Source organism: Sminthopsis crassicaudata, chromosome 2 (assembly GCF_048593235.1).
Source record: "Sminthopsis crassicaudata isolate SCR6 chromosome 2, ASM4859323v1, whole genome shotgun sequence".
NCBI lineage: Eukaryota > Metazoa > Chordata > Mammalia > Dasyuromorphia > Dasyuridae > Sminthopsis > Sminthopsis crassicaudata.
The window spans coordinates 613,762,881-613,785,165 of record NC_133618.1 but is presented as its reverse complement, the minus strand read 5'-3'; the positions used below and the strand labels follow the sequence as shown (position 1 = coordinate 613,785,165).

The window sequence follows — 22,285 nt, the reverse complement described above, 5'->3', positions numbered from 1 at the left end:
ACCAAGCACCTCCCACAGGATACAGTCTGGTGCTGGAGGGGCAGCTGGCTCTACCTGGGAGTCTGAATGGAGCCGCAGGGAATCCTATAGCCAACCAACCCCTTGTGAGGTGAATGGACCCAACAAGTCAACTCTAACTAGACAGAATCCTGACTGACTCCATCTGGTGGGATTTGGGACACCAGAACATGCTTGAGCTGGTAGAGGTCTAGAGGTGGTTTTATATGTGGGAATTCTACTTCTCAAACAAACCTACTTCTCAATTTCTAGTTTACTCTTTCAGACCACCGGTCCTTTCTGTGATATAGTTCAAGACTCCCTTAACTTGCTCTGGTTATCTATTTTCACATAATCGCAAAATTGTGGAGATGTTCAAGGATGGGCTTGGGGTAAATGAGAGTCTCTCTGAGAGCCACAGTGATGGAAAAGCTGGTCAGCCCCGGGACCTTCTGGGTGCTTCCCCAACCCCCACCTCACCTCACCTGGTTGTTGACCACGACATGGATAGTGCCATTAGTGGTATAGGACGGCAGGTCACTGAGATGGAAAGTCTCATATACAACACCCTGCCCCGCAAAGGCTGCATCTCCATGGACCAAGATGGACATGACCTTAACAGAAAAGAAGTCTTTACTAGATGGATAGGATGGAACCTCCTTCCTGTCCCTGGAGTCCAGCTTAAGCCCTGGGCCTTCTCTGGGCCTCCGACACCAGCTGTGTTTAACAGCTGTTTGAGCCACACACCTTTCATGTCTGACAGACATCTTAAGCATTCACGCTCATCAGAATGGGAAGGGAGGTTCTCACAGGGCTGAAGCTCCATCCCCCCCACCAAATCTCCATTGGGTTCTTCCTTGCTCCTGTCCCTGTTTCCTCTCCCCTCCACAATCCAAGAAACACGGCTCTTCTCCAAGGACCCGTTACCTTCTTGCCCTCTGTATCTCCCCGATAGAACTGCTCCGCCTTTGTCTTCCCCTGGACCACAGGGTCCACAGCCTCCAGGTGGGAGGGGTTGGCCACCAGAGACAGCGTGATGTTCCTGTTTGTGTTCCGGTTGATCCTCTCATGATACATGCCTAAGTGATACTTGACGTCCCCAGAGCCCTGGAAGCCAAAGGGCATGGCGGTGAGCCAATCGGGGCGGGTGTGCAGGATCCATCACAGAGAGCCGCAGGGTGGGGCCCCTGGACTCCTGAGCCTCCAAACCACCCCCCGGGGACACCATTTCTGGCTACAAGGCTTTTCCCAATAGAAACACGGCCCCCACTTATTGCCCCATATGGGCTAAAATTAGAGCAATGTGCAACCCCATCTACATGTCTTTCCCCATTGGAGATGTCTCAGGCAGAAAGCTTCCTGAGACAGGCCTGGGAACAAGACGCCCAGAAAGTGCTGATCCAGGCGACAAGGGCCACAAAGGGAAAGCTCTGATCAGGTTCCCTCTACTTCATTAAGCAGATTTGTGTCAGGACGTTTCCCAAACACTGAGCTGAGGCAGCAGCCCCTCAGCTGAGCCTCCTCCACCTCCCCCAAATCCTCCCCACTCTCCACTACCAGAGGAATGTCTGGGAAGCAAAGCATCCGCCTCTCTCCCTGCCCCCAGCCACCATCAACCACCAACCTCATCCGCTGCCTCCAACTTGGGGTCAAACTGACAGAAAATCTGCTCGAGCTCTTTGCGGATCACGTTGGCCAAGACGTTGAGCCGGCCCCTGGGGACAGAGGAGTCTACTATGGGAAAGTCCCAACAATCTGATGCTCCAAAAGGGAGTCATTCCAGGGGATGGTAGGCTCTCAAAACAAAATCCCAACATGATGACAACTAGCGTGGTGGAGAGAGCCCTGGACTTCCAAGACAGAGAATCTGGGTTCAAATCCTCTATCTGCCATTCTTGTTGTCTTGGATAAATCATTTTTTTTCTCAACTTTTTATTTTGTTTTATTTTATTTCCTCATCTGGAAAATGAAAGCACTGGACTGGATCTTTTTTGTGTCATGTTCCCTTTGGCAATTAGTAAAGGGCCTACTATGCACCAGGCAGTACCTAACACTGTGCCAAGCAAGATCAGTGAATTTGAAGTCAGGAAGACTTGAGTTCAAATACTGCCTCCTACCCTTACTAGCTGTGTGACCCTGGATAGGTCTTCCCCATTTGTTTCCCCATTTGTAAAACAGGGATAATAACAGCACCTATCTCACCAGATGGCTTTTAGGGCTCAATGATACATATATATATATATATATATATATATAAATGAATAACATACATATGAGATATGTATAACATATATTTACATATAAAAAACTATGTATATGTATTTTTTATATATGCACATATACATACCTATGGGAATATTATTTATTTATATGTATATGTGTATATATTTTCCAAACCTTAAAATGCAATCTCAAGTTAACAAATATTTATTGCTGTGTGACAGACAAAGTGCTAAGCATTGGAAATGCAAAGAAAGATAATAATAAACAGACAAAAAGCCTATGGTCCCTGCCCTCAAGGAGCTTCCAATAATGGAGACGCTCACAGTGCTAGCTATTATTAGTGGTGCTTTGGGGAAGCCCACAAACAGCTGCCCAGGATTATGTATGGCATCTCTATAATTGAAAAGAAAAGCTAAATTTCAGTGAGGGGTTACTGAAAATAAAGACTTTTTTTTTTCCCACTTGAAACCTCTCCACAGAAGCCCTGACAGTCTGAGGACCCCAAGTAAAGGGCCCGTGAACTAGATAATCTCTGAAATTCCTGCCAGATCTAGATCTATGAGTTCCTAAGAAGTGAGAGGGGACGTGTCAAGAAATACTAATGTGGCTTTCTGTTTAGCTTTCACATATCCCCAGTGCTGAGCAATGCACTTGACACATGGTGGGGGCTGGATAAATTCTCCTAGATTGACTGATTGATTTTAAAACAGAAGCAAGAACATGTAAACACAGGATGGAATATTTTTATATTCTCTTTCCTGGGTGGGCATATTCCCTGTAAAAACAGGGTCAGGAAGGTTAAAGCGCAAAATGAGCTAAGGCTTTTGAAAGAAGCCAATGGAAATAAATAAAAAGAACATTTTCTTTTCCTCTCTTAGTGCCAAAAAAACAAGGAAGGAGGAGGTAGAGGTTGGGGTAGATGAAAATAATAATGATTGATGACAAGGAGAAAGTCAAGCTACTCAATTCCCATTAGCTCTTATGTGTGAGAAAAATGACTGAAAAAGATATAATAAAAAGGGTTTAAAAACTGAAACCTAAGATAAATGAAGAATTAGTAATAAAGTGTCTACCTGCCTTCAATATGTTCAGGTCATCTGCCTCTGATAAATTATACTGAAGGAAACGGAGGAAAATAGCAAAATTTCTGCATGTGATATTTGTCTTTATTGGATATTTAAGGAAGATGGAGAAAAGAAATAATGTAATAATAATTTAATAATAAAATATTTTAAATTATTTATTTTGCCAGGAATCACACAAATTTATCAATTTATGGAATCTACTACTTCCCCTTTAAAAAATATAAGGGCACATTTTGTCATTCTTAAGCCCTGTGATATTTCTTTTTTTCCTCCTCCTCTTCTTCTTTTAATAATTGTTCTTTTGGAGGAGGAGGAAAAGAAAGAGGAAGGAGAAGAGAAATAGGAGGAAGAGGGGGAGGAAAACAGGAGGAAGAGGAGGGAAAGGATTTATTTGTACCAAAAATATTGACAGCAATTCTTTTTGTGGCAGCAAAGAATTAGAAACTGAGGAAATACCCATCATTTGAAGAGTGAATAAATAAGTGATAAAATAATATAGTGGAATATTATTGTGTTATAAGAAATGATGAGCAGGCTGATTTCAGAAAAATCCTGGAAAAATAAAATGAGCAGAACTAGGAGAAAATTATATACAGTAAATGGCAATACTGTAACATAACCAACTATGAATGAACTTATCTATTCTCAGCTAAAAATGATCCAAAGACAACCCCCCCAAAAATCCCACTCATCATGAAAAATGCTATCCAGCATCCAAAGAAAGAACTAATGGTCTAACGGCAGATTGAAACATATTTTTCACTTCATTTTTTTCATGGCTTTTTTCCCCCTTTGGTCTGTTTCTTCTTTCACAACATGACTAATATGGGAAGATATTTCATATGGTTGGATATGTATAACCTATTCAAACTGTTTACCATTTAAGGGAGTGGGGAAGGGAAAGAGGAGGAAAAAATTGGGAGCTCAAAAAAATTTTTTAATGAATGTTAAAAATTGTCTTTACATATAACTGGAAAAAGTAAAATACTATTAATAATAAAAGGCAGTGTGTGGGTCATTAAGGACAAATGATGCTATACTATTTTTGTAACTTTAAAATTAATGAGTTACCTGAAGGTAAATCAAGGAAATGCCATAAACAATGCATATGTGCATTTCAACAAAGCACATATCAAAGGCTCTTATCATATCCTTACGGATAAGATAGAAAGGTGTGTATTAGATGATAATGCAGTTAAGAGGACTCTGAACTGGTTGAATGATCAGATATTTAGGGCATTGATTAAGGAATCAATATCAACCTGGAGAGATGTGGAGGACGAAGGGCTGCAAGGCTCTATCCATCTATTAAATTTGTTGGTGACATGATACTGAGAGAGAAAACTAATACAATAAATGACCAAATCAGGGTCCAAAAAAGATCTCTTTAGGTTGGAATGATGGATTAATCTAATTAGATGAAATGGAATAAGTGTTAAAGTCCTGAACTTAAGAGAAGAATAAAAAAAAAAAAAAAAATCAAATGATCAGGAGAGGAAGGAAAAGGTGAAAGTTAAGGGAGATTCATGAGAAAAAGACCTAGGAGTATTGGAATACCACAAGCACACTATGAGGCAGCTAAAAAGCTAATGAAATTTTCGGATATATTAGTAGATGTATGAGAGGCAGCTTGAAATAGCTGAGAGAGAACCAGCCTCGAACGCTGGAAAAAGCTGGGCACAAGCCCTGCCTGCCACACATACTGCCTGTGTGAGCTGGGAAAGTCATTTACCTTCTCTAGCCAGAAAAGAAGGCAATTGTGCTGTCCACAAAACTGGTGATGCACTTGGCAACCCAGGTTAAAATGTCACTTTAAAGATTTAACAAAATAAATAAATAATACAACATGGTTAATGTTAATTTGTGATTTTCTAAGTCAGTTTGGCAACTGGATGGCTTGCTGGAACAGGAATGGAGTCAAGAAAATTCATCTTCCTGAATTCCAATCCCACTTACTAAGTCTGAGACCTTGGACAAGTCACTTAATTCTGTGCCTCAGTTTTCTCATCTGTAAAATGAACTGGAGAAGGAAATGACAAACCACTTCAGCATCTTTGCCAAGAAAATCCCAAATGAGGTCATGAAGAGTTAGCCACGACTGAACAACAACAACAAAGGCCAATCTGGGGCCAGCGGGCCTCTATTTCTATTTGAGTGCTATAGAGCTAGAGCAGGTGCTAGAGAGGTGATGGCTAAGAGTAAGACTGGATGATCCTGAAATCCCTTCTGACTTTGAAAGTCTTCTTTGTTGATGATGGTGGATGAGTGAACGGATAAACACAGAGACAAATGGATGGGTGAACAGATGGAGAAGAAGCTCTAAAGTTCTAAAAGTACGAATATGGCAAGAATTTACTCCCACCACCTCTGTACTTCTCATTCTCCTCAACACTAAGTAAGTTCTCTTCTCTTTACCTGGTGACAGGTGGGTCTGACCCAGGGTGTGGTGAGAGAAACATGACAAATGACGGAGCATTCTGGGCTGGGTAATGGGTTTTTTTGGAAACTCTTTGCAAGGTTAGGCTCACTCTTTACCCTAGAAATGTAAAATGTCTGCCCAAGGAATTAGAGGGGCTAAAAGCTCTGCCCTTTGGTAGCATCTGAATGGCACAAGACAATGGCACCGGCCTAGACCCTAACTAAGAGCAAGATATGCTGGAAATGGTTCTACCTGAGAGAAAGGTCAGTCGGGTCCTAGCACAGAATTTTACTAGCTCCCTTAAACCCAGACTCTCCGGGAAACAATTCCTTTCTGCCCAGTTCCCACCTGTGTGGCATTCCCAGAATCACGTTCTCGATCCCCATCTCGCTTGATTTGTCGATGATCGTCTTGAGGGCAGGAATCATGACCTCGCAACCCTCCAAGCCAAATCGCTTCTCTGAGGACCACTTCCGGGCCAGAAAGTCCTCAAATCTGCCATGGGGGAGGGGAAGAGGAGAGTCAGTATCTGCTACAAAGAGACACAATCATGGGAGTATGCAGAAGAGGCTCAACCAACACTCAACTGGGCCAAAGAGAGGCAGATCTTTTGACAAAATGTCAAATTTAAGTTGAATATAGCTTATTCATTTCGGGGAAAGAGATAGACAGTCTTGCACTAAATCAGAGAGAGATCTTAACATTTTTGTGTCGTGAATCATTCTGACTAATTGGTAAAATTTATGGATTCTTTCCCAGAATAGTTTCTAAATGCATAAAATAAAATGCATAGAATTGAAAAGAAAATCAATTATGCTGAAATAAAGCTATCAAAATTAAAAAAAAAAAAAAACTCAGGCACCAAACTATAGGTCAATGAACTCAAGAACCAAAGGCAACGTGCCTCATCTTGGGAGATACAGGAGAAGCCCAATGGCTGTCTAGCTTACTGGTCCAAGAGATGTGAGGAGCAAAAATTTGGAGGAGTCAGCCCAACATTTTCTCCCTATGGAGAAGGTGCCAGCAGTAAGTGCGACATTCAATTAAACCAGCACAGAGAAACTAAGGTACAAAGAAGGGCTAAGTAGGTTTTGTCTTTCAGTAGCATCAGACAGCACAAGCTTTAATCCTAAATATAACCCCCCAGTTGTAGGGCAGGTTGGGCTTGGGACTGCCAAAGAGGAAAGGGAACTTATAGTTCTACCTAATGGTCTCCCTAGCCCCCTCAAACTCAATCACCTCCAAAAACAGCCTCTCCTTCCCCCAGCTCCCACCCATGGAGCACCAGGTGTACTTGACATAATCTCTTTTGTTTAATCAAACAAAAATCACTTGAAAAATAATGAGTGGGAATGGGGGGAGGGGGTGTTCTCTGAGTGTGGATTTGGTCTTGGACCACGTTCCTTACATTTAGGGTCTATCGTGGGGCAACTGCCTCCCTACCCAGGATTTGGGTATTTCTACATTCTTGCCTCATTTCTAATTCCAAAGCTCCTTTCATTCCAAGACTGTTCTTCGTGATAAAGAATGCCTACCAAGCCACTACAGAAAGACCTGTGTCAGTGTCATTTTTGCAGGACCTTCTCTCAGGTCAGGAATATCCCACTGTTCTTACTCTTCCTATTAACACATTCATTGCTGGACTTCCCCTGGGACGTGGTCCCAGGAAGCCAGCAGGAGATCTAGGTGCTCCCGGGCCCCCTCTGAGCCCCAAATCCCACCTGGTGGACCGCACCAGCCGCGCCAACAGCGTCCTCTTCTCCTTGTTGGTGAATTTCATCACTCCAGGGGTCTCAAACTTCTGCCTGATCCACTGGCACTGTTCCACGTCATTAATGAACATGAACTCCAGGCCAATGTGCTGACAGTAAGTGTTCTGGAGGAGACAGAGGAACTCCACGAGGCTGGCAAGCCACAACCTCATTCTTCCCACACAGAGAACCAAGGGAAGAGGGGACTGGCAACAAGCCTTTGCAAAGCTGTAGCTACCGAGGCATTCTCAATAAATACCATCAGAATTCCATTTTTCTATCCATTTCACTTTGGACCCACTTGCTAATCAATGAACTCTGTCTAATCACTTGCCTGGGAAATAGAGAAGAATAAACCTCACAGACCATCCCTCTTTGGACCTTTAGAAGAGACTCGAGTGATCCTACTTCCTCTGAAAATTATCCTTTCAAAACTAAACCCCACCTAAACCATGCTTCTTTCCTTTCACAAATCCAAGCCCTTAGGGTTTCTCCCTCTCACAGCCTTTCTGGAAGCTAAAATCTCCATTTCCTTCAGGGTTCAGATCTTGAGATGTGATTTACAGTTTGCTTACTTACCTCCAAGCGCCTGATAATCTCTCTCAGAGACAGGGTGCTCTCTGCGCCCCCAATGAAGGTGGTCGTGGGCAAATGGAAAACCTTGTCCAAGTCAGATTCATGAAGATTATAAAAGGCTGAGAGCATGAGAGGAGAAGTTCAGTCATGATAGGGCAGGGTTCTAAAAGGTCCAAGCTAGAGCAGAGTCAGAATCCTTCCAATCTTCAGAGTAGACATTATACTGACCCACCACTGTCCTGTTACTCTGAAGAAGACCCTACTTCTGCATAGAAGATAGAGACTATGGGGGGGACTCGGGGTTAGAGAGCAGGAAGTTCAGTCATGAATCCACACCTATGCCAGATGCAGTGTCCTACCTGAGCAAAAGGCTGAGGACAGGGACGGGGCTCAGATACCCTTCTTTTTGGGCTTCTGAGGGATTATCTTTAGCAGGTCAAGTCCTATCTTGGGCAGGATGCTATTGCTGATCTTTCTCAATGCTAGTATCTTCCCTCAGCTAATTATCTCCAATTGACCAAGTTTTATCTTGTTTGTGCAAAGTTATGTACATAGTGTCGCCTCTATTAGGCTATGAGCTCCGGAGAGCAGGAAATGTCTTATCTTTTCTTAGTATTCACAGTGCCTGAAAATAGGAGGCACTTGATAAATGCCAGTTGATTGCCAATGACAGCAAGAAAGCAAAGAAGGCTTGCACGGCCTGGCCCATGGACCCTGCTCTCAGCAAGAGGCTACTCCTTCTCACCCAGCTTATCGATGGTGGTGATTAAATCCGAGGGAACAAACGAGTCCAGATCAGCATCCAGAATTCCGAGGGGATCCAGCTGGGCCACGTGGTGGCCCCGGATCTGTTGGGGGAGAAGGTTGGAAGTGAGCCAGGCAGTCTACCGTTCCTAAAAACAAGGGGCCCGGAATTCCCTCCACTGAACACCCAGCAGAGGCAATGCTATTTATTCCTGAGGATGTCACAGAAATACCATTCTTAAGCATATAAAGTCAATAATCCCAGCAATTTAAGGCCACCTCAAAATTTCCCAGCAAGCAGCAACCTCCCATAAAGTTAGGCTTAAAATGACTTAAAAGTATTTAGATAAATACACACATAACCTAATCTTACTGGCAGGTTTCAAATCCCCAAATATGTGATTTTACCATATATCAGCAAATGAAATATACACCTATACATGTGTGTATACATATATGTGTTATAGATACATATAATTGTAATTATACTTATATTTCCCTTTTTAAAATGAGTCTTTTTTAGCTTTAAAAATAAATATATTATAAATATAACTATTTTTTATTATGTTGTAAAGATAAATACACATACAAATATGATAAACAAAAATAAATAAAAGCAATAATGTAAAATATTATATATACATATGCTATATATTTTACATGCCTCTATATGTATACATACTTTACAAACATGTATATGTGCATATATTTTGCATATACTATTTACATCTGCCTATTCTATGTATAACACATATGTGTGCATGTTTATCTTTACGTGTGTGATGTTTACAGCATGTATATTTACTTGTATATGTGTGTACGTGTCTATTTAATAATATTTTATATTATTTCTTTTATATTCCTTGTTATTTTTTAAGTCAAAGAAGATTTGCTTTTAAAAAAGGGAACGATAAATATAATTACAATTAAATTTAAGTTGCTTTTTACTTGTCCGGAGCATCAGAATGATTACATCTATAAGCTGATGACCCTCAAATGGAGAAGTGCCAAGGCATTGACCATAAAATTAAAACCACCTCTTCCACACAGCTGTCAAAATAATCTTCTTAAATCACAGACCTGATCATGTCATCCCCCCCCACTCAAGACCCAGCAGTGGCTCCCCAGTAGGTCCCAGGATAGAATATAAACTCCTTAGCCTGGCAATTAAAGCCTTTTACTGTCTGTCTCCAACCTCCCTTTCTAGACTTATTTCCTATCACCCTGTCACACACTCCACATTCCACCCACGTAGGTCAGGTTGTTGTCCAAACTCATCAGTCCATTGCCTCTCTTAATTCCTTCAATAAGGCTTCCATTTCAACCACATGCTAGACTTGTGGGACTCACAGAATTGGATGGATCTTAGAATTATCTTTCCTCATTTTACAGAGGAGGAAACGGAGACCCAGATCGGTGACTTGACTTGGGAGAGGGAAAGAACTGCAAATTGCAGCCCCTGTCACTCTATCACAGCTGTCTGGTACACCTTTCTTCCTTATTTCTTCCTCTTAGACATCTAAGCTTTTTTCAAGACTCAACACTGGAGCCATCTTTTTCCTCTAATGAGAGTGTGCTTTCATATCTCTGTACATTTGGATTCCCTCGGTAGAATGCAAATTCTTTGAGGGCAGGGACTGTTTTTGGGTTTTTGTCTTAATTTTCTCCAGCCTAACAGCAGGCTTTGAACATAGTCCACATTTTAATAAATGCTTATTGAATCAAATTAAGGCACAAAAACACCCTCTGGGAATCAACAATTAGAGCAATTTGTATTTGCTAATTGGATGACATTATGGCGATTTTTACCTCACCTAATAATCATCACCCTTCCCTCCTTAAATCACCACTCCACCCACATGCATTTTAAGAATCCCCTCCAAGAGACAAGTTTCTATGATGAAATGATGCAATCTTGACTACCACTAATTACTAGAATGCTTAAGCTCATTACCCAGTCAACCCCAGAGAGAATCTTTGCAATTAACCATATTTGGTCAAAACCAAGACTGCATGCAAGAAATTATCCAGGATCTTAATCTAGATGAGATTCTTTCCACCCAAAGACTCCACAATTTAAAAATCTGAGATAAATTGGGACACTAACCAAAAGGACTATATTTTACAAAAAAAAAAAAAGGAATGACTATAGAACTCCTTAAAAAATTCTCACCCTCCCAAAAAAAAAAAAAAAACTGCATTTATAATATTTTATTAGATTTATCGGGCAGGAGAAGAGGTACAACTGGAGCTGGAGCTTGAGCTTTTTCCCGTTCTCAATTTCTCTAAAGGTGGAAACTGTGATTCTCCCCTCGGATACCCTTCGGACCCAAATGCTCTTACCTGATAGGCCCGGATCAGAGACTGCACGGCCAAGTGGTCTGCCACCAGCTTCTCGGTCTTGGCCTGGCTCTTGGTGCGCCCAGGGCCCTCCTGGACAGCAGGTGGGTGAACAACGGATGGAAGCCCCGGCTGGGCACGGTCTGGGGCTACTCCCATGCTGGCAGTCCGAAAAAAGGTATCCCAGGACTGGAGGCAGAAATGGGGAAATGGGGCAAAAGGGGATACCAGCGATGAGGACAATAATAACATTGTTGATATCAATAATAAATAGCACCTGAAGTCCCTTAAAACCAAGGAAAGGGGCCTAAGGAGCGATTAAGGAGGCAGGAGATACCCATGAGAGGATTTCACATTTACCACCTAGGGTGTGGGGTTGGCAAAGAAGGCTTAAGGGGCAACTGGTAGCACAAATTCCAGTCCCAACCAGGATTAGCACATCCGTGACCCAGGCAGTGAAGGCCCAACTCAAAGACCGCTTTCTCCAGAAAGCCTTCTCCTGTTTCTGGGACCATCTTCTCCCTTTGACCTCATACAACACTGTTTTATTACTTCAAAATATCTCGTGTTCCAAAAATCTTAGTGCAGTTTTAGGCTAATAAAACTTAGGGAAATAAACTTTATATATTTATGTCTACAACACACATACACCATAAACATAAGATCAACATGGTAAAACTGCACAATTAAAAGATCTTAGTGCAGCTTTAAGTTTTGTTAGCTTAAGCTTTGGGCTTAGAGTTGCACTAACTAGAGCTGATACCTTTTTAAGCATGCAATGTTGTGTATTTAGTTATCTATGTAATGTTGTGCTCCTCTATTAGACTAACCTCTTGAAAGTAGAAATATTAAATCAACTAAAATGTGAATCTTCCCCAGTATCTTGGAAACTGCCGAGTAAACATTTAACAAATATTTGTCAATTGACTGAATAACTGAGTGAATGAATGGAGAGTCCAACAGAGAGAAAATAATTGGTGTGGCCAACTTTAAAGGGCTCTAACTGGTGCTTTAAGATTTGCAAAGTGCTTTCCTTCTGTTATTTCCTTTGAGGTTCTCACTGTTCTCACTGTTTAGAATGTTTTACCCTTTGCAAATGAGTTCATTCATTCCCTGCAATGCTCCCTGGACTATCCTATTCCAGCCCGCTGAGCTCCCTCATCCAATCTACTGGGGAACAAAGCAATCCAAAAACCCACATGGTGGGCCCTTGGAAGCAGGGCCTACAGAAAATGGGAGTCACTCTGCCTTTTTCCAGACACTGGACCCGATTTCAGTCTTTCTGCGGTCGCTACTTCCTAAACCTCTTCTCTTCAGACACCCAGCCTCACTCAAGCCACTTCCCTCGACTTGGAGAATTCTTGGCATTCAAAAGTCTGGTGACTTGCCCCAAATCACACAAATCATGAGTGGGAGCCGTGGGATCTGAATTCAGAACCAGTGTCCTTTCCACTGTATCAATGACCTCAAAGGTCATCTAGTCCAACATAAAACCTTGGTGACATCTCTAAGTCTCTCTGTCTGTGTGTCTCTGTTGTTTTCTGTCTCTCTCTCTCCCTCTGCTATCTCTCTGTTTCTTGACTCTGTCTCTGTCTCTCACACTCAAACACACACACACACACACACATAACTTCCCTCAAATGAAATACAACCTGAAAAAAGCACCTGCTTTGTTTCCCAGTTCTTCCCAGCTTGCGAACTACAACTATCTCCTCTGAATGGCACTTTCCTCTGTCTCATAGCTTCAGTTGTAATGTGGAAAGTGCATCCTAGAGATGTCAAAGGAATTGATAATGATACTGAGCTAATCATGAAGGACGGTTTTTCTTTTTCCTAAGATTTTATCTGTTCACCTTGATTTGTCTTACAGACTTTAACAATAATGGGAGTTTTAAGTAGATCACTATCATAGCTACTTTTTTTCCTCAGGATGTCATTGTATAATTGGGCTTTTTACAGGCTCAATAAACACTTATCGGATGGCTTTTGCTCCATAATTTAAAAAGCCTTCTCCCAGCATCTTTATTTGAGATTTCAGCCTGGATTCCAAGTTCAGACATGTAGGTGAGATAGAATAAGATGGAAATTGTTACTCATGGCCTTTAGGGCCTACCCATCAATGGTGGTCCTGAGTTAGGAGGATTGTCAATCAGCTACTTTCATAAATCAAAAATGACTTCATTTGGAGGTTTCTGAACCAAGAATTCTTGCCCTAAAACATCAGGAGGCTACCATCAAATTATCGTAGCATTTTGGAGCTGAAGGAGACAGGAGAAGGCCCACAATCTGGCCTCCCCGTGCTACAGGTAAGGAGGCCACACAGCTGGAAACTAGTGATAAAGATTTCAGGGCTGGACTTGAGGAGACAGTGAGGACAATATTCTGGGCGAGGGAGGCTTCCTTTAAATCACTGTAAGAATCAAATGCATAGGAAGGCTCCCAGAAAACCCTTTAACAAACCATTTATTACCCAAAACTGGAGAGTTTGTAGGCTTGGTACAACCAAGATCCAGAGAAATTAAGAGAAAAGCCAACATCACCCAGTAAGTCAGTGCAGAAAGAGACTAGAACCCAGGCCCCCCGTGCCTCCCTAGCAGCGTGACTCTGAAAGGAGAGGCTCAGACCAGTCAGCACCTTCCCCCTGCCCCGGAGGGGTAAGGGAGACGGGAGGCTGCTTTTCTAGGTTCACCAACCTTGTGCACATTCTGTGGGTTTTCCAGCCAGGCAAAGTACATCTCCTCCACATAGCTGGTGCTGGCGCTGCTCAGGAAGGCCTCAGGTGGCCTGCAGGACGGACCTCGCTGGCTCAGCAGGGGAGCGTGGAGCTTCAGCAGAAGCTGGGCAGCCTGAGGTCGGAGCCGGCCGGCCAGGACCTTCAGCTGATTCATCCTGGGAACGGGAAAAATAAAACATTAAACCCAGCTGCCCCAGCCTGGTGACTGAGCGTCCTGGCTCTGAATCAGTGACTTCAGTCACAAATGCAGTCAAAGAAGGAAGGAGACAATACCTGACAGGAGGAGCTGGAAGACACAAGCAAATAGAAATGCAAACAACACAAATATAAAATCTACCGGAAGAAGCAACAAATAAATAGACATAGATACAACACAAATATAAAATCTACTGAAAGACAAGCAAATAGACATAATACATACAACATAAATCTAAAATCAATAAACACAAATAGAGAAAAGGTATTCAGTACAGGGTGGGGAGTTGGGAACAGCTCCTTGCAGAAGGTAGGAGTTGAGCTGAGTGTTGACAGAAACCAAAGGGGCAGAGAGGAGGGCAAAGAGCATTCTGAGCATGGAGACCAAAAGACAGGGAACTTCATGAGACGGCCATTAATGGAGAAACAGCCAACTAGTCACAGAGTGTGGCAGAGCAATAAAGCATAGGAAGGAATCAGATTAGAAAAAGCTTCCTTTCAAGGCTAGAGGATTTTAAAAAGTATTTGATTTTGGGGAAAAGGGACCCACTGAAATTTACTGACTAAGAGAATGACATGAGCTAATATATGTTTTATGAAAGTCACCTTTTGTGCTCTAAATCACTATTGATCAGAGATATGCAAGTTAAGGCAACTTACACACTCCTCAGATTGGCTAAGATGGCAGGGAAAATAATGACAAATGTTGGAGGGGATGTGGGATAACTGGGACACTGATGCATTATTGGTGGAGTTGTGAATGGATAACCATTCTGGAGAGCAGTTTGGAACTATGCTCAAAAAGTTATCAAACTGTGCATCCCCTTTGACTTGGCAGTGTTTCTATATTGGGCCTATATCCCAAAGAAATTTTAAAGGAAGGAAAGGGACCCATAAGTCCAGAAATGCTTGTGGCAGCCCTTTTTGTAGTGGCAAGAAACTGGAGACTGAGTGGATGCCCATCAGTTGGAGATTGGCTGAATAAATTATGGTATATGAATGTTATGGAATGTTATTGTTCTGTAAGAAACGACCAGCAGGATGATTAGAGAGACGCCTGGAGAGACTTATATGAACTGATGCTGAGTGAGAGGAGTGTAACCAAAAGAACATTGTACACGGCAACAAGAAGATTATAGCCGATCAATTCTGGTGTTCGCGGCTCTCTTCAACAATGAGATGATTCAAACCAGTTCCACTTGCTCAGTGACGAAGAGAGCATTCTTCTACACTTAGAGGACTATGGGAACTGAATGTGGCTCACAACAGCGTTTTCACTCTTTTTGTTGTTTGCATGCATTTTATTTTGCTGCTTCTTTTTACGGTTTGATTTTATTTTTCTTGTGCAGTACAATAATTGTATAAATATGAATGCATAAATTAGATTTAACATGTTTCTACCATATTTTACATATACTGAACTACTTGCCATCTAGGGGAAGACGTGGGGGAAGAGAGGGGAAATTGGAACACAAGGTTTTGCAATGGCTAATGTTGAAAAATTATCTACATATATGTTTTGAAAAATAAAAATCTTTAATTTAAAAAAAATAGGTAAGCGCTCAAAAAAATCACCTTGAATCGGGAAAAATTAAATAACTGGGAAACATTTAACTATGTATGTGTGTAAGTGTGTATGTGTGTGTATACATATGTACATACATATACATATACATATATATATATATATTTTTTTTTTAAAGGAAACTCACTTAATGTCTGAATATCAGAACAGATGGATATGGGGAGAGAGTTGAGGCAGAGGGGCCAATTAAAAGGCCACTGCAGTAACCTAGGTGAGAGGCAACGAGGACTCCACAAAGGCCAGGCTCCCAGAATATTGTCACATTCAAGGCAAAACGAGCCTCCCCATAACTTCCATCTGTTGTTCCCAGCTCAGCAGCCAAGGAGAGAAGTCTAACACTTCTTCCACAGAGAGGAAGGCCGTCCCCTCGCTGTTCCTTGATCTGACCCAACTTAGCATCAGCAGAGCTCCTGAGAGCAAGTCGATAAACACTTAATTAAAGACCGTTATGTTCCAGGAGCCGTGCTAGGCCCCGGCACATCCATCAGTGAGGCTGGAGGCTGAGGCTGAAGAGGAGATGTACATCAGGGAAGGAAGAAACAGGATTTTCACTGTGTCTGTCAGATGCCGTGGAGGGAGGACGGACGACAGTGGGAAGTCCTGAAGAAGAGGGTGGGAGGGAGCAGGGGAGGCGATGGGGATTTCTGTTCTGGACATGTTTTTGGAGTTTGGGATGTCTGTGGGGCATCCATTTTGGGGTGTCTAACAGGTAGCGGGTATTACAGGACAGGGGGAGAACAGGATAGGATCCGGGAGCTACATTAAAAAAAAATAATCATTTAACCCAAGGGAGCTGCTGAGATCAAGGGGAGTGAGGGCGGAGGCAGTGATGGCCCAGAACAAAAGGAAAAGAGATCCTAGAGCACAGCCCTGGGGAGTCCCCCAGGTAGTTAGATCATACAGGTATTTGTATGACAGATCAAAGCATCAAGGACCCAGATCAGTGCCCACTGAGTCCAACCCGTTTGTTTAACAAATAAGGAAACTGAGGCCTAGGAAGGTCTCGCTATCTAGCCAAAGGTGGTCATCCAAGTGGAAAGTCTCAGAGGCAAGCTATGAATGGCAGCTATCACTATTACAAGGGCTCAGAAGCTGTTTCATCTCTCTGGATCTTCCCTAGCCCTTGACAGGGGTCTCTGCACATGGTACTCATGATGATGATGATGATAACTCATGCTGATAGGGCACCTCCTATGTGCCCATTCTTAGCACAGTTCCAAGAGCTTTACTAATATTATTTCAAATTGTAGTTATTCTAGATTTTGGGGAAACGCAAAAGACCTTTGAAATGTCATCTCATTCATCTTTCTTCAGACACACTTCAACCACCTCAGACAGTGAGATTCGCTCTTACATTTCTAAAATCTGTAAGACAGAAAAAATGCCCCTGGAATCTCTTCTCTGGTCTACTACCTCTGTCCAGCCCTAAATCAATGATTCTGAGCCTATGAGCTACTATGAAATACTCTCCCATACAGCTAGCCAAAATCCATCATGATCTAGGTGAGTCTATGATTATTTCCTTTTGTTCAGCCCTTATTGGGAACAGAACTCTTCTATCCCCTGCTGCCAGTACTACAGAGCTTGGTCTGATTATCTGTTTAAAAAATTCCAGTCTGCCAAATCAAAATGACTAACCCTCAAAGAAAATCCACAGCAGGATTGATAAGGTGCTCCCAATCACATCGCACTCTCTTCCTCTCTACCTATATACCATCACTATTATTGTTCTCTAAGAAATGACCAGCAGGAGGATTTCAGAGAGGCCTGGAGAGACTGACAGGAACTGATGCTGAGTGAAATGAGCAGAACCAGGAGATTATTGTACATGGCAATGATCAATTCTGATGGACGTGGCTCTCTTCAACAATGAGATGATTCAGACCAGTTCCAATGATCTTGTGATGATGAGAGCCATCTACACCTAAAGAGAGGGCCATGGGAACTGAGTGTGGACCACAACAGAGCATTTTCACTTCTTTTTGTTGTTTCCTTGCATTTTGTTGTCTTTCTCATTTTTTTCCTTTTGTATCTGATTTTTCTTGTGCAGCAAAATAATTGTGTAAATATGTATAGATAGATAGATAGATAGATAGATAGATAGATAGATAGATAGATAGATAGATATTGGATTTAACATATATTTTAGCATATTTAACATGCATTGGATTACCTGCCATCTAGAGGAGAGAATGGGGAGAAAGAGGAGAAAATTTGGAACACAAGGTTTTGCAGGGGTCAATGTTGAAAAATCATCAATACATATATGTTTTGAAAATAAAAAGCTTTAATTAAATGTTTATATAATATGTATATATATGTGTGTGTGTGTGTGTATATATATATATATATATATATATATATATATATAAAGCCTACCTATCTTCCAAAATCTACCCAAAGTTCTGTCTTCTCCATGAAGTCTTCCTTGAATACTCTATTCCATGACAACATTTCTTTCCTTGAATTTCTAGAACAGTTACTATCTGAGCCGCTCATGTCATTCATTACACTGGTAGAGAGAGAAGAATTCTCTTATATTTTTGAGGCTCTTAATTCAGTTTTCAAATCTCTTTTACATGCTATTTCATTTCATCATTTTATCAATTCTCCCGTGCTACAGACTAGGCCCTAGGGATGAAAAATGACAGTTCCTGATATAATAAATTAAAATTAATAGGGCAATGGAACACATGCACGAATACAAGTTACAATGAAAAAAGACAAGTGAAACCAAAAAGCATGATGGTAATAAGAGTAATAGCTGATATTTCCAAGAATTTCAGAGTCAAAAAACTTGAGTTGGAATCATTCAGTTGTTTCAGTTATGTTCGATTCTCCATGACCCCATTTGGGATTTTCTTAGCAAAATGGTTTGCCATTTCCTTCTCCAGCTCATTTTACAGATGAGAAAACTGAAGCAAACAAGGTTAAGTGATGTGCCCAGAGGGACCCTGCTAAGTGAGTGTCTATGGCCAGATTTGAACGTAAGCAAAAAAGTCTTCTTGATTCCAAGCCTGGTACTCTATTCACCATGTCCCCTGGCTGCCCTTCCAAGTTGGAACAGACCTCAGAAATCAACTTCTAAAAATCATATTTTTAAAAAAAAAGCCCTTTTCATTGGGCAAAATGGAAGTGGGAGATAATTAAAAAAAACACTTGTTAACTGGAAAAAAAAAACTTTAAAAAGCCTACTTCAACACACTCAACAAATGCCATCTTCCTGCCTCTGACTGAATATTTCCATTGAGGGGGAATCTGCTCCATCTCCTGAGGCAACCCATCCTGGTTTGACATCCCTCCAGTTATTTGCAAGATTTTCTTACTTTAAAAGAACTCTGATTGATGCAATGACAAACCTTGATTCTAGAACACCTACAAGGAAGCATGCTGTCCACCTCCTGCTCTGAGATGATGGATGTGAGATACCGAATCAGATTCATTTTCAGACATGGCTGACATTTTACTGTAATGGGGTCTATTTACCCGGGGGAGGAGTTCTTTGTTTGCTTTGCTTTTGTTGTTATTTTGTGGGGGAGAGAGGGGTCAATTTGGGAGAGGGATTTGAGAAGAAGACTGGTTATTGAAAGTGAGAAGACACCAAAAAACGTATAGAAGAGATAGAGCTCGGAGATTTAGAAAGAGATACCAACAAGCAGGATGGTTTTAAAGCTAGCATTCTGAATTTACTAAATGCTTTTTTAAAAGCTCTTTATAGTAAAACTTCAGGGTTTCATATGAAATCTTTCTTTTTCTATTCTTTGTAGGTAAAAATTCTCATGTTAATTGGTCAGTCAATCAATCAATAAACACTTAAGTGCCTACTATGTGCCAGGCACTGTGCTAAGCACTGAGGATACAAAAAAAAGCAAAAGACAATCCTTTCCCTCATGGGACTTCCGAAGTGGTGTTTGTTTAGTGCAGAACAACAAAAATAAATAGACATTTTAAAGCAAGGTTTTCTTTATATCACATTCTGAATTTCCTCTTTGCAACTTTTATCTATAGATCCTAGTTTTGCTCTCTGATGTGACCAGAACAAATTTAATTTCTATTTCACACCTGACAGCCTTTCAGATATTTACATACATATTATACTCCCAAGGATTAATTATTCCAAATTCAACCAGTCCTCTGAGAATATAGCCTTGAGTTCTTTCACCACGCTGGCTGGCCCTCCCTCCCGCCTCTGCTGAATGCTCTCTAGCTCATGTCCCAATTGTAGTGCTCAGAAATACAGTCTGACCAGGGCAGAGCAGAATAAAATGGTCACTTCTTTGTCTCTGGAAGTTATGCCTTTCTTTTTCTTTTTTTTTTCTCAGTAGGATTTTATTTTTTCATATATACATATATATATAAAGATAGTTTTCAAAATTCTCTTTTGTAAGATTTTTGTTGCATATTTTTTCTTTTTCCTCTCCTCTCCAAGATGGCAAGCAATCTGATATAGATTATTTATGAACAAGCACTCTAAACATATTTCCAATTTATGCCTTTCTTAATAAAGACCAAGATCACATTTGCTTTTTTATTGCTATATCACACCACTAAATTAGATTGAGTTTGCGGTCCACTAAAGCCCTCTGATCTTTTTTAGACAAACTATTGTTTAAGTATACCTCCTTCATTTTATATTTACAAAGTAAAATTTTTGTACTCAAGTGTTGAGTCTTGACATTGATCTTGATTGTAGTTCAACATTTTAGATTCAGATCAATAGTCTAGCCTATAAAAATATTGCCTCAGTTTCCTCACCTGTAAAATAAGCTACAGAAATGACAAACCACTCCAGGATCTTTGCTAAGAAAACCTCAAATGGGGTCACGAAGAATCAGACATGATTGAAAAACCGGTAAGAGACACCTTTCCTGCATTACCATGGGAATAGCTTTCTCACAAACCCTAAGACTTTCTATCATTTCCCTCAGGTTTCTATCACTTCCATCCTAGGAACCATCTCTTCCTTGATGGTGAAAAATCAAATTGACAAGAAAAATTTCCCTTATCATTTAATTTACCTTTTGAAAGATAAAATTGTCATTAAAAGCAATGTTAAAAATCACGGCCTGCTCTGCCTTTGGCAGAAAAAAAGACTATAATATAATTATCATGTCTTTGTGCTGGGCTTCTGATTTATTTCTCAAACTCTTCATTTCCCCTTCCTGTCCAGAACTATGGATTGTAATATACCCTGATGACAAAAATCACTTCAAGTTATTAAAGCTTAAAATCGCAACAAAACCTTGGAGAAACCCTGTATTTCTCCTTCTGGGAATCTTTACTCAAATGCTCTCTACCACCATGAGGACCCACCTGCTCTGACCTTTTTTGTTTCTCTTGAATAAGCTATACCCATACAGAGACATCATCTAGCTGTACAGTCATCCATATCCATATAGACTCATCAGAGCAATTGTCTGGAGGGCTGGATTCCACCAAATCTCAAGGATGCCTATGAAGAAGGTCAGATTAGCTGCCCCTGCTTCAGAATGCCTAAAACTGCCCTGCTTGTTGCTTCAAATTTAAGCAGATGTTTGAAGTTTTCAGGTTTTACTCTTAGATTCTTTTCTGTATTTTGTCTCCTGTGAATGTCTAGGTATTTTAACTAACATAAAGCAGAATTTTGTAATTTTTTTCCATTTGTGACCCCTTTACACCCAAGAAATTGTTATATAACCTCAGGTATATGGGCATAGAAAATAGGTGTAAAAATCAAATATTTACTGATACTAAATCATACGAAATTTATTTTAAAACAATTCTTCTGTCTACAAATAATTTTACTACTTATTAAAGATGAAAGCAAATTTGCATACTAAGGAGATGGATGTGCTTCTTTATTTTTACATAAAGAATTAAATCTTGGCGAGATATTTGATACCTTTCACTGCTGCCAAATTTTTCTCGACCCTCCCATTCAGTTCCACAATGCCATATATAACCCATACGGGGTCACAACCCACAGTTTAAAAAACTTTGCTATAGAATAGATGTATGATGGCAGTTTTCTTCTTTTTTTCAGATTAAAGCCATTTGGAATAGATTTGTAAAACACTATGGAAATATCCTTACTAAGTTCAATAATACACATGGGGAAATATTTGATCTCCTTTACTTTGAAGAGCTCCAGAAAGGTTTTATCAATGAGATAATGCCCAAGTTTTGCCCTATCCTGAGAAAAGACTACAAAAGTGGGTAATATGGAGGGAGTCCACTCCAGAGATGGGGGACGTACAAAATATCCAGTCTCAGACAGTCACCAGCTGTGTGAGTCTGTTTGCCTCAGTTTCCTCATCTGTTCAATGAGCCAAAGAAAGCAATAGCAAACCACCCCAAAATAAGAAAGCCCAAAATGGGCTCATGAAGGACCAGATAGGATTAAAATGATTGCACAGCAATAATATGCAGAAGCAAAAGGGAGTGAGATGAGAGCTTAATGTAACTAGGACAGCTCTTTTTTCCTGTAATTGAGGAAGACAAGCTCCAGCACTCCTCAAGGAAGAAGCTAGCATGGAACCATGAATACTTGGCCTGAGAGAGGCGGTCCCATGTGTTTCTCCGCACTCAGATTAATAAACACATGACTCCCCAGTATGACCCCCCTCCCGTATTTGGAGTTTTAGAGATGGACCGGAC

At 41.0% G+C, this 22,285-nt stretch overlaps 1 protein-coding gene across 3 annotated transcripts in view; it reads right to left on the bottom strand.

Moving 5' to 3' along the window:
• Nucleotides 1-22,285, bottom strand: part of OGDHL (oxoglutarate dehydrogenase L) — a 58,595-nt gene that overhangs the window by 21,152 nt on the left and 15,158 nt on the right. For all 3 annotated transcript variants that reach the window (XM_074296092.1, XM_074296094.1, XM_074296093.1), the window contains 9 exons: nt 13,829-14,024; nt 11,139-11,324; nt 8,797-8,899; nt 8,055-8,170; nt 7,446-7,600; nt 6,073-6,219; nt 1,622-1,712; nt 925-1,104; nt 483-611 (listed from right to left, as the gene is read on the bottom strand). In XM_074296092.1, the coding sequence (XP_074152193.1) occupies nt 483-611; nt 925-1,104; nt 1,622-1,712; nt 6,073-6,219; nt 7,446-7,600; nt 8,055-8,170; nt 8,797-8,899; nt 11,139-11,324; nt 13,829-14,023 (1,302 nt within the window). In that variant the 5' untranslated portion in view covers nt 14,024. The remainder of the gene's footprint in view (nt 1-482; nt 612-924; nt 1,105-1,621; nt 1,713-6,072; nt 6,220-7,445; nt 7,601-8,054; nt 8,171-8,796; nt 8,900-11,138; nt 11,325-13,828; nt 14,025-22,285) is intronic.